Raw genomic sequence first — 12,483 nt, 5'->3', positions numbered from 1 at the left:
TTTGGGCCCTGGCAGGTTTGCTTAGCAGCTGGTGGTAGAGAAGGCGTTACCAGGGAGACCCAGAGAGATCCAGGTAGAACTGAATCTCGACAGTGCTGGATAAACAATGACCACTTCTTATATCTTCTTGTATCCAGCACATCTTGTATCCAGATGGTCTTCTATGTCAGAACGTGTGCTTTGCCTGAAATCGGAATCTGAATAGGCGTCCTGCATCCTATCCACCAGCCTCAGAGAATGGGGGAGTCCTGAGGGTTCTGAGGCCTGCAGAGGCATCAGTGCCCCCGAACCCCCTCATCCCCAGACCAGGTGGTACACCCTGACTCTCTCCCAAATCCTGGCAGGTCAGGCAGCTTCGTTCAGCGTGACCTTCCAGAGGGCCAAGGGCTACCCCATCGACCTGTACTACCTGATGGACCTCTCCTACTCCATGGTGGATGACCTCGTCAATGTCAAGAAGCTGGGGGGTGACCTGCTCCGGGCCCTCAATGGCATCACCGAGTCGGGCCGCATTGGTGAGGCAGCTACTCCATCTTCCCCTGAAACCCCAAGCCCCGGTCCCAGGCACCTCTGCACCTCTGCACCCCAAGGGCAGGGCGCCAGGCCCCTCCCCACGTGCCGGGCCTTCCTACCCCGCTCTGGTAAGAGGCTTATGACCCCTCACTGTCCCCCAGGTTTCGGGTCCTTCGTGGACAAGACGGTGCTCCCCTTCGTCAACACGCACCCCGAGAAGCTGCGGAACCCCTGCCCCAACAAGGAGAAGGAGTGCCAGCCCCCGTTCGCCTTCAGGCACGTGTTGAAGCTCACTGACAACTCCAAACAGTTCGAGACAGAAGTCGGGAAGCAGCTGATCTCGGGGAACCTGGACGCCCCTGAGGGTGGGCTGGACGCCATGATGCAGGTGGCCGCGTGCCCGGTGAGGCTCCGTCCTGAGCAAGCCTTCTGAAGCCCAAATAAGAGGAAATGACCCTGGAAAGCAAGACCCCTTTGCCGCCCGATCCTGGTAGTCCCCCTACTTCCAGAGCCCCTCAGAGAATAAGGTCATCCTGGCCAGGCTCGCCCACAGTTATGTGGTTTCAGTGTCAGTGCCGGCCACTCCCCGGCCACTGCTGACCCCTCCCACGTGGTCCTGTGCTGCACTGTATCTGTGACGTCAGTGTTACAGCGTGTCGATCCTGTTTAGCCACGCAGTCCTGTCGCCTTCACAGATGGGATCCCAGCCCTCCAGGTGCTCTGGTCCCTGGGCACACCGCCCTGCCTCATAGACCCAGACTTTCACGTCTGTGTGATTATCATGGTTCATGACACGTGTTGCTGACGTGCCCACCTCCATCACCTCCTCACCCCAGTGCCCATGGCCGCTTTCCTGTGTTGGCAGTGCTTTTCCACTGAGATAAACATTTCTAAGTATTTTTTCTTCTTTGGGAGTATCTCCTTAGGAGGTGCTCCCAGATCTGAGCTGACTGGGCATGGAGGATGCAGTGTTCAGATGTGCATTCCTATCCCCTCGGTGTCCCACACCCGCCCAGGCATCGGGGAGGCTGTCACCCTGCAGACACTTCTCGGGTTCCCCTGAGCGCTGGAATCTGCAGCAGACACAGGACCCTGAGTCGAGCAGCTGAGGCCTTCTGTGCTCCCCGTGCTCCCTAGAAAACCCAGGTGTTGGGGGCACACAAGGCCCCCATAGCAAGCTCAGCCTTGGCTCCTGCAGTCTGTGGGGGCCCCACTGGGGAAACCGAGGCAGGTCATCCCCACCGTCTCTTTGTCAGGAGGAAATCGGCTGGCGCAATGTCACCAGGCTGCTGGTGTTCGCCACGGACGATGGGTTCCACTTTGCGGGCGATGGAAAGCTGGGTGCCATCCTCACCCCCAATGACGGCCGCTGCCACCTGGAAGACAACCTGTACAAAAGCAGCAACGAATTTGTGAGTTCAGCATCCTGGGTGGGAGGTGGGAGGGTGTGGGTCTGCCCCAGGGCAGCGGGGGTGCAGGCTCACTCCCAGCCCGGAGTCCAGAGGGGCGAGAAGGGGCCCTCGATCCCAGGGAGGTGCTTTGATGGCACCGAGAGGGTAGAATTCCCTGGTCTGCTGGCATTGTAATCCCTGGAGCTGCAGAGGATTTCAGAGATGGGACCCTTGGGGCCCTCCACCTGCAGCCTGCAGACTTGAGGCGGGAGGTGGTGGTGGCAGCTCTCAGGGGCCCACCGACTGGGACAGGATGAAGGTGACATCTGAGGTTCCTGTGAGCTTCTGTCTGAAATTGTACATGAGACAGCTATGAAAATAGTGCCACTGTGCTGTTCCCCACTGGCTGAGCGGATGAAGAATCCACCTGCAAGGCAGGAGACACAGGAGACACGGGTTCGATCCTTGGGTTGGGAGGATCCCCTGGAGGAGGAAATTGCAACCCACTCTGGTATTCTTGCCGGGAGAATCCCATGGACAGAGAAGCCTGGCGGCCTACAGTCTATGGGGTCACACAGAGTTGGACACGACTGAGTGACTACGCATGCTGGCGTGCAGCGTCTGTGATCTCTGCCCTACAGCTCAGACACAGCGAGGTGCTGCTCACTCATCTCCACGCTGAGGGTCTGTGAGCCGTTACTTGCCACTGGACTTCTTTTTTGGTGCATTGATCAAGAAGCACACCACAACTTTTAATATTTTCTTGAGTGTATTTCAGTATTGTCCATTTCCCTACTAATCCCACTCTCTTACGTGTTTGCAAACATCACTGGGAACAGCCCCATCACAGCACAAGCAGGGCGGAGCCTCTGCACTCTGGGCAGTCACTTCTGCCTGTAGGGGCTGACGGGTGCCTGGATGGCTTGTCCCCAGCCTCAGGGCTATCTGACTGGGGGTCTCCTCTCTAGGACTACCCATCGGTGGGCCAGCTGGCACACAAACTGGCAGAAAGCAACATCCAGCCCATCTTTGCAGTAACCAAGAAGATGGTGAAAACGTACGAGGTAAGTGGGCTTGAGGCAGGACAAGGTGTTGCAGCTCAAGAGTGACAAAATCTGGGGTGATCAGACTGAGTGCTGCTTCTGCACTGGGTGTGCTGGCCAAGGCCATGTGGGCGGCCCCAGACAGTGAGCACTGTGGAGGGAGGAGCTGACAGGTCCCTGTGGCTCAGTGATCGTGGTTTTGCTACAACATAGCAAACCCTTTGAGTCTGCAGGTCCCATTCTTCACATCAGGAAAAGTTCCTTGTTTTGTGTCCAAGTACATTTGCACATCAGCACTTCTCCCCTCTGCCCGTCACTGGAGGGCTGTTTTACTTGCTGTCTTGTGTTTTCGCTGCTGGGCTCAGCGTGGCGGCCTCTGGCTGTGATGGGCTGGGGGCGCCTCCTGGCCCCTCTCCTCCTCTAAGTCCCAGGCTCCTTCCTCTTGCTTGTGACCTGCTGTGCCTGTGCGGGACACTTGCAGGCCCAACGGTGGGACCAGCCACACCCGCCGTCAGCATTCGGGGCCCCACCTCGGGCACAGGATGCAGGGGGCATCCAGGGAGGAGGGACAAGTGGCCAGGGTGGGTGCAGTGGCAAGGGGGTGCAGCTGAGAGACCACTGCCCCACAAGTTGCCTGAGCACCGGCAGGTCAGGACCTCCAGTCACCACGTCCCCAACCGAATTACCGGATGCGACAGTCTCTCCTCACCGAGTGGCAGCATGGGTCCCAGCACACTCGTGTCCCAGAAGGCAGTGTGGTGAGAGGGCAGGAGCTGGAGATGGAATACGTGGACCCCAGCAAGGGCGAGGCCCCGGGCAGTCACAGGCCTCGCTGAGTCTCAGCTTCCTGACCCCCATTCCTGGAGCTCCTGGGGGGTTCTAGGAGGCCCAGGGTCTGTGTGGACAGTTTACGCAGGACCCTCCTCAGTACATGTTTCTGCTCTGAGTGGAGAGCAGGTGGCTTGGAGGACTTCCCGAGCCCCAGCGGGGTCCTGAGCTAGGAGCTAGGAGCATCACCTGCTCGGTGATGGAGGCCCAAGGTGGGTGGCCAGGTTGTGATGATCCTCGTAAGCCACAAATGGAGGGGACTGGACTCCATTCAAGGGCATCACAGCAGGGTTGGGGGCAGGGACATGGCCCAGCCCTCGGCTCTGCAAGATAAACTGATGGTGTAATTTCCTGTGAAAGATAAGCTAAGCGGGAGAGAGGCGGCGGCAGAGGGCACAGATGGTCCTGGAGGCTGGCCCCAGGCTTGCCTGCATGACCCGGTGCTCCGGCCTGCCTACGAAGAGATGTACCTGGACTGGATGTGGTCCTGCCTGCCAGAGTCAACTGGCACGCTGTTGTTTAACGCAGCCATTGTTGAAATTATGTCAGCTCATTCACACGCTCGGTACACGTCGCTTCCTGACTTCATGCCACATTTTACGATGACCCGTGCCCTTGGTTTGTTTGTGCCTGTCACATCTGCGAGGTGGGGCGGGCCCCCAGCTGTGGCACGTCTTCCCGGCTCTGCTTTCAGTGACCAGCTTGAAATAACCAGGGGGAAGTAGTTTTACCAAGCAAATGTCTGCCCACACAACACTGACCATGCACACAGTAAGAAGTCAAGTGGGGGGTTGTCTGGGCCATCTCACCAGCACGAAGGAAACCCTCAGGGGTGTTACAGAACTGGGTGGACACTGAGGAGTCTTCAGCCCCATGGTTCTGGCCACGGCTACCTGTGTTCTGCCCTGACAGAAGCTGACAGAGATCATCCCCAAGTCTGCAGTCGGGGAGCTGTCTGAAGATTCCAGGAACGTGGTGGAGCTTATTAAGAATGCCTACAATGTGAGTCCCCCGGGCAGTCAGCGAAGATGGGGTCCTCACTGCAGGTCAACAGGAGGGTGATCTGATGCGGAGAGCCTCGGCCTTGTCTGGGCCACCCTCGGGCGCCTCCACTGGGGAGCAATGTCCTCCCTGGTTAATGGCGCGGTAGGTGCCACCCCAGGCCCTCCTGCACTTGGCTGGAGCATGAGCGTCAAGCCCTCTTACAGCCGCAGGGCCTGAGGGCCTCACGGGCTCAGCTTGCTGGGCACACCAGGAAGCGCTGGCAGCACTGGGTGAATTCGGAGCCCTGTGGGGGAGCTCCATCTGCTGCTCCTGCCCTGTTGGAGCCCTAAGCCCCAGCAGGCCCTCCCAAACTCCAGATGCTGTCTGGGAGGGGCTGTCTCACCTCTCTGTCTACCTTTATGTCTCTCTGTTTTTCTCTCTCTGTGTCTGTCTCTCTCATTCACTTAAACAGTTTTTCCAGCTCCTGCCCTGTGCCAGGCACTGGGGTTTCAGTGGTGAGTGGAGAGTTGAGCCCCTCTTCTCATGGGGCTGGGGCCTGTCTCCACGTCCGTACCCTCCACTGGCCTGTCTTGAGGGGCGTGACGTGGGTGACCTGGCACCCACAGAGCTCTCCATGGATGTGTGGTGGGTGGCGGGGGAGGTGAGAGGCATGCCAGCCATGGCCTGGAAGATGAGTCTGATGGCACCACTGTCTCCCCACAGAAACTGTCCTCCAGAGTCTTCCTGGATCACAGCACCCTCCCTGACACCCTGAAAGTCACCTACGACTCCTTCTGCAGTAACGGGAAATCGCAGGTGGACCAGCCCAGAGGGGACTGCGACGGCGTCCAGATCAACGTCCCGGTGAGGCTCCCTCCCAGCCTCTGGAAGGGGTTCCCCTTGGACAGCAAGAGGGTGTGCCCTGGCCAATGGCCTACCAGGGATCAGCTAAGAGGTTGGGCCTGTCCACCTTCGGTCCAGTTCCTTCCTTTTAAAATCCACAAACGCTGTGGCCTGATGTGGACAGACCCCAGCGCCCCCTGGTGGCAAATGCTGGGCATAGCACCACACGCCTAAAAAGGGCATTCCTTCCCCTCTGGGCATCTGCTTTGGTTTGATTTTCCTGATTTTTGTGGTTTTGTTTATTGTTATTATTGTTATGAATTTATTTATTTGGCTGCATCAGATCTTTGTTGTGGCACATGGGCTCTCCAGTTGTGGTGAGCGGGCTTAGTTGCCCCTTGGCATGTGGGATCTTAGTTCCCCAACCTGGGATGGAACCCAAGTCCCCTGCATTGGAAGGCAGATTCTCAACCCCTGGACCACCAGGGAAGTCCCTGTTTTTTGACAAAGACATTAAAGCAGGGGCCACACAGATGATTACAAGCAGGCAGTGAGTTGTTTCTCTAATAGTTTAAATTTGTCATGACCAGGAGTGATTCAACGTTTCCTTTCACCAGCTGTGAATTAATATTCAGCAAAATACTTCCTTTTATTTCTGAATGACATTGAAATTCTTTCAAATATGTGACTTACTAAGTGCATGTGAACTTTGACTGAAATCTCTGCCCCTCTAACTGGGGGATCCATAGCCGAATGTACTCAGTGTTGACTGCCTGATTCCTCCCTGATGTTTCTGCTCTGTCTTCATGTACTGGGTGGAGACTCACTTACGTTGACCGGCAGTGAGGCTGAGCGGGTGCTCCCTGAAGCTCCCTGAGGGCTGAGCAGCAGAGCAGTGTGTGTGTGTGTGTGGTGGGGTGGGGTGGGGGTGGGGGTGGGGCTCTGTGCTGCCAGCTCAGTTCTTCTGGGGCATTCAGGCTCAAGATACACCTTCAGATGCAGAATCTAGGACTTCCTATGGTATTCTGACATCTTAGCCTCCGGGCTTCAGGACAAAATACCTGGAGAAAATATACATCATTTATTAATACGAAGTCACTTTAAAATCCCTTTAAGAGATGCATGATTAAAAGAATTCTAAAGACACCTCCGCGCAAGTCCAGGCCACCTGAGGATGGAGGGTGGGGGGAGCTGGGTGGGGGTGCATGTTCCAGCATGTCCGAGTTTACAGCTCTCATCTTCTCCCTCATCTCCCTTCCTGAGCCCTGGAGCCACCTGGAATGTCCCTGTCCTTTCCCTCTCCCACCGCGATCCACTCCTTCCCTGGCCCAGCAGAGGCAGCACCCTACCAGCCTGGTAGCAGAGGGTGGTGGCCCTTCCCCTTCTAGGCTGTGCCCTTGTTCATGCTGCCCAGAGGAGATCAGAGCAGGGTCATGAGCCTGGGGTCCCATGCTCACCTGAGCTCTACGTTCCCATGACAGATCACCTTCCAGGTGAAGGTCACAGCCACCGAGTGCATCCAGCAGCAGTCCTTCACCATCCGGGCGCTGGGCTTCACGGACACGGTGACCGTGCGGGTCCTCCCCCAGTGCGAGTGCCAATGCCGGGACGCCAGCAGGGACGGCAGCATCTGCGGCGGCAGAGGCTCGATGGAGTGCGGCGTCTGCAGGTGAGGCCTCCGCCCCGCCCCCGGCGCAGGCGCCCGGAAGCAGGGTGCGCTCCGGAGGGCTCTGACCCCGCATTCCCGCAGGTGTGACGCCGGCTACATCGGGAAGAACTGCGAGTGCCAGACGCAGGGCCGGAGCAGCCAGGAGCTGGAGGGCAGCTGCCGCAAGGACAACAGCTCCATCATCTGCTCGGGGCTGGGGGACTGCATCTGCGGGCAGTGCGTGTGCCACACGAGCGACGTGCCCAACAAGAAGATCTACGGCCAGTTCTGCGAGTGCGACAACGTCAACTGCGAACGCTACGACGGCCAAGTCTGCGGGGGCGAAAGTGAGTGCTGGGGGGCCGCGGGACAGAGCCTCGGCCGCATGGGGCCGGGGGCTTTGGCCAGGGCGGGGCTCGGGAGGGACTGAGTCCGAGGCGGCTTTGTCTTCCAGGGCGGGGATGGGGTCCGGAGCGGGCCGGGGCTGGGGCGGGACTGAGTCCGCGGCCGCGCTGTCTTCCAGAGAGGGGGCTCTGCTTCTGCGGCACCTGCAGGTGCGACGAGCAGTATGAGGGTTCGGCATGCCAGTGCCTCAAGTCCACTCAGGGCTGCCTCAACTTGGACGGCGTCGAGTGCAGCGGCCGCGGCCGATGCCGCTGCAATGTGTGCCAGTGCGACCCCGGCTACCAGCCGCCCCTGTGCAGCGAGTGCCCGGGCTGCCCCGTGCCCTGCGCGGGCTTCGCGTGAGTGTCCGCCGCCCCGCCGGGCTCGCACCTCCTTGCGGATGGGGAGAACCACTGCCCGGCCCCGGGCGCGGGGCGGGGGCGCGGGCGGCCCGCCCTCCCCAGAAGGCCCTGCACAGACCCGCCGCTCCCGGCGGCCACTCCTCCCAACCCCGCCCGCGCTCACGCCCCGGCTCCCCGCAGCCCCTGCACAGAGTGCCTGAAGTTCGACAAGGGCCCCTTCGCCAAGAACTGCAGCGCAGCGTGCGGGCAGACGAAGCTGCTGTCCAGCCCGGTGCCCGGCCGCAAGTGCAAGGAGCGCGACTCCGAGGGCTGCTGGATGACCTACACCCTGGTGCAGCGCGACGGGCGGGACAGATACGACGTGCACGTGGACGACATGCTCGGTGAGCCCGGGGTGGGGGTGGGGGTGTCGGGAAGAGTCCCCTCCGCGCCCCTACTCTCCACCCCGGGGCCCTGCATCTCTCAACCCGCCCCCGCCGCACCCCCACCATACCCCGCCCCCACCTCATCTCTCAGCCCGCCCCCGTCGTTGTGGGCGGTGGGCTGTCCCACAGTAGAGCTTCCCCAAGCCGAGCGGGTCCTGAGAGCCGGGCGGAGGGGATCGTGGGGACCTCCAGACCCAAGTCCAGCCCTTGCCCTGGAGGGGCCTGCAGAGCTGCTGCTCTCTTCCCCAGATGCCCACTACCCTCCAGTCACCCGGCTCTGCCCAGGACCCAGAGACCAGAGCAGTCTTCATAGGTCCCCCCATGACATAGTCTGGGGACATATGAGCAGGTTCTGAGGGGCAAAGACTCCAGCGGGGCCTGTTTCTGAGGTCAGAGGTCAGAAGGTATCTCTAAGGAGGACAGTTGCAGATAGTTGGAGAAGGTTTCAGGTGCTGGGCTGGGCACTTACTGGACCCCTGAGAGTCCAGGGGAGCCTTAGGTCTTTTCCCAGACATAAAAGGAGGCTGCCAACAGCTTTCAGAGGAGCTTTCAGAAGCCGGACACACACCTGGGAAGGGCCACAGCCCGGCCCAGGCACTGAGCAGGGCTGGGTTGGGGCCCTGGGGGCGGCGTGGACAGAGCCTGCTCTGGAATGTAACTCTGGGCAGGATCGAAAGGGACAGGTGATGAGTGGGGGCAGAGGGTGGGTCAGTTTCAAGGAGGTACATTGAGTGATGATGACATTTTGAGATGGAGGGACTTAGAACAACAGACCCCTGAGGGAATGAGTGTAAGGGTTGGAGCAGCAGCACCCAGAGCCATCTGGACACCAGATCTGAGTACCCCACCCTTCCCACTCAGAGAGGCTGAGGGTACGAGCACAGGCTTCCAGGCCAGCCTCCAGGGTGACCGCAGCAGACATGTGGCAGCTGTCCACCCAGGTTCTTGCAAGACTGGGATCTGCTCCCGCTCTCCCTCCCCAGGAAAGGACCCCCAGGAAGGCATGTGGGGCCCAGTCCATTGTGTATCCCCAGGGCTGCAGAGCCCAGCCTGCTGGGGTGGATGGCTCTCCCTGGGTTTTCAGAGCAGATGTGCCGTCAGGTCTGGATTGGGGCAGCTGTGGCTACGGTGTTTAGTCTCTAAGGACATGAGGCTCCCTGGAAAGGCCAGGGTGATGAACGAGGGAGCACCACGGACTCCGGTGCCCTCAGCCAGGCAGACGGGGGGACTTGCACCAAGTGCGGTGCCACCACGGACTCCGGTGCCCTCAGCCAGGCAGACAGGGAGGGGCTTGCACCAAGTGCGGTGCCTTTGTCGGCAGCCAAAGTGGGCATGTGGCAGTCCAGAGACCCCCACCTGAGCTCAGCAGGAGGCTGGGTGCAGCCCCCTTGGGCACTGGGACCCTGCCTCCCATTCCCAAGGCTGCTGCTGTGAGTCTCCCCGGGAATGCTTGCATGAGGAGAGTCCCCCCTAAACTCTGATACAGTGTGGTCTGGGTGGGAGGCCAGAGTCTGGCCCTGGTTTCTGGCAATCCGGGCCCCCCTTTCCTTCTCTGTAAACAAGGGCCCTCTCGACTTCATTGGGAACCGCGGAGCCTGGCCTTGTGCTCAGCTCTGGGCTCTCCTGGGCTGGGGGCCGGGGCCAGGGCTGGTTTGCTTACTACCTGCCACAGAGATCTGGCAGTGGGACCTGGACACCGTGCAGGGACAGGGCTGACACCCGGGGCCTGGGAGCCGGGGCAGCCTTGACACCACATGTGTGCCCTAGAGTGTGTGAAGGGCCCCAACATCGCTGCCATCGTGGGGGGCACCGTGGGGGGCGTCGTGCTCGTCGGCATCCTCCTGCTGGTCATCTGGAAGGCCCTGACACACCTGAGCGACCTCAGGGAGTACCATCGCTTCGAGAAGGAGAAGCTCAAGTCCCAGTGGAACAACGTGAGTGGCCTCAGGGTCCCTGCGAAGGCCCACCTCCTACCCTCCAAGCCAAGGCGTCCCCACGGGCGTGTGCGCCTGCCCCACCCCCGCCCCTGAACCTCGTCCACCCCCAGTGGACACTGTTGTGGCCCAGAGCCCAGCGCCTTCCTCCCTGTGCTGACAAGCCACGTTTGCTTTTCTCACCAGGATAACCCTCTTTTCAAGAGTGCCACCACGACAGTCATGAACCCTAAGTTTGCCGAGAGTTAGGGGTGCCCGGTGAAGACAAGGCCTTCTGCACCACCCAGATGGGAACACCCCCTCTCCACGTCCCCTCCAGCAGGCTGACCGTGACCCCGCTGCCTCGTGGACGTGGCTGACAACTTCACCGTTAACCAAAAATGCACTGCTTTTTCTGCCCCAGAATGATGGGCGTGGCCAGGTTATTCTATGGGCTCATGGTAAGGGCCAGCCTACCCCTTCTGATATGAATGACTTTTGATAGCAAGTCAGAGAAGGAATTGCCTACATTTTGTATGGTTACACACAGGTCCTTTGTAAAAATTAGCACAGCAGTCTGATGAAGAATTATTTATGTGTGAACTTCTCAGGGTATGAAGTTACATCCCCTTGGTTATGCTGCCCCCAATCAATAAAAAAAAAAATCAATAAAATCTTCTTGTGCAGAAGCTTTCATGGGAGCCAGGCTCTGCTCCTCTGCCACTGCACTCTGAGGGTCCGTGTGGCCTCTGGGCCAGGGCATGGGGTTCTCTTTTTCTCCTTCCTCATCTGTGGCCCATGCAAGCCTCTCTCTGTCCCTACCTGGGTCCCCCTCAAAAGCTGCTTTGAGAAGGAGCAGACCCCCACAAGGGGGTCCCATTGTGGAGCCTGAGTAGGGCTGAGGCAAGATGGGAAAGTGGGCGTCTGTCCCCCTCTCCACTGTCTACACCTGTTCTCGGCTAATGATGGGACAGAGTTTGAGTGTGTTTCTTGTGGGCTGTTTTCTAGAGTGACCTGGAGGTCACGTTGATCCGATGTGTGATGACAGCAGAGGGAAGGTCCCACCGTGATCACTGAGACCTGTGTGTATCTGCCAGTCTCAGTACGCTTGGTATGGGTCAGGGTCCAGGTGTGGCCAGTGAGAGCCCGTGAGGATGGGGCAGTCCTTGGATCCCCAAGGAAGGGCCGTACTCCCGTAAACTAAGATTTTCTGGGACTTCTCTGGTCACGGAGTTGGGAGTCCGCCTGCCAGTGCAGGGGACACGGGTTCCTTCCCTGCTCCAGGAAGATCCCACATGCCAAAGGGCAGCTGAGCCCGTGCACCGCAACTACTGAAGCCTGGTCACCCTAGAGCCTGTGCAACAAGAGAAGCAAGCTCACTGCAGAGAGAGAGCAGCCCCTGCTCAGGGCAACCAGAGAAAGCCCTTGGGCAGCAACAACGACCCAGCACAGCCAAAAATGAAAAACAGCAAAAAAAAATACATCCTCTGAAACCCGGCTGGTGCTGGCTCTCTTCATGTTACACAGGCCTAAGAGAGGCAGACAGATGTTGAGTATGGAGTGCATGTTTGTGATATATATTCAAATGCCTAGACATAGTTTCAGATGAAATTTGTCCTTATTTTTCCCTAAAATATATAATTCTTTATTAAAACCCCAGCATAATGCTTTGTTAAAAAGAACATCCTGTTTATTCAAACAGCACTTATGAAGTTCTGCCTTTGCCAGTCACTGCAGAGAAGATTGGGCAAAGGAGAGACGCTCACTGCCTTCACGAAGGTACACGCAGGGTAGCCTCCCTGCCGGTATGAAATGATAAAGGATGCACGCTGAGAGGGAAGGGCACGCAGTCCAGAACTGAGTTCAGTCACTCACTCGTGTCCAACTCTTCGCAACCCCATGGTCTGCAGCACACCTGTCTTTCCTGTCCTTCACCATCTCTCAGAGCTTGCTTAAACTCACTGTCTGTTGAGTAGGTGATGCCATCCAACCGTCTCGTCCTCTGTCGTCCCCTTCTGCTGCTGCTAAGTCGCTTCAGTCGTGTCCGATTCTGTGAGACCACATAGACGGCAGCCCACCAGGCTCCGCAGTCCCTGGGATTCTCCAGGCAAAAACACTGGAGTGGGTCGTCCCCTTCTGCCTTCAATCT

The 12,483-nt window shown here is 58.8% G+C and overlaps 1 protein-coding gene across 3 annotated transcripts in view; it reads left to right on the top strand.

Annotated features, from left to right (window-relative positions):
- The window catches only part of ITGB2 (integrin subunit beta 2), a 29,297-nt gene extending 18,289 nt beyond the window's left edge, over positions 1-11,008 (top strand). For 2 of the 3 annotated variants that reach the window (XM_019963288.2, XM_019963289.2), the window contains exons 5-16: positions 345-515; positions 675-916; positions 1,770-1,925; positions 2,873-2,968; positions 4,688-4,777; positions 5,483-5,623; positions 7,084-7,271; positions 7,353-7,597; positions 7,774-7,993; positions 8,177-8,379; positions 10,189-10,355; positions 10,542-11,008. In XM_019963288.2, the coding sequence (XP_019818847.2) occupies positions 345-515; positions 675-916; positions 1,770-1,925; positions 2,873-2,968; positions 4,688-4,777; positions 5,483-5,623; positions 7,084-7,271; positions 7,353-7,597; positions 7,774-7,993; positions 8,177-8,379; positions 10,189-10,355; positions 10,542-10,604 (1,982 nt within the window). In that variant the 3' untranslated portion in view covers positions 10,605-11,008. The remainder of the gene's footprint in view (positions 1-344; positions 516-674; positions 917-1,769; positions 1,926-2,872; positions 2,969-4,687; positions 4,778-5,482; positions 5,624-7,083; positions 7,272-7,352; positions 7,598-7,773; positions 7,994-8,176; positions 8,380-10,188; positions 10,356-10,541) is intronic. The other variant, XM_070795906.1, reaches the window with a different exon arrangement.
- The last annotated feature ends 1,475 nt before the right edge of the window (positions 11,009-12,483 follow it).

The sequence above is a fragment of the Bos indicus genome, chromosome 1, assembly GCF_029378745.1.
Source record: "Bos indicus isolate NIAB-ARS_2022 breed Sahiwal x Tharparkar chromosome 1, NIAB-ARS_B.indTharparkar_mat_pri_1.0, whole genome shotgun sequence".
NCBI lineage: Eukaryota > Metazoa > Chordata > Mammalia > Artiodactyla > Bovidae > Bos > Bos indicus.
The sequence above is the reverse complement of the archived record's forward strand: the minus strand, read 5'-3'. Positions and strand labels throughout refer to the sequence as shown.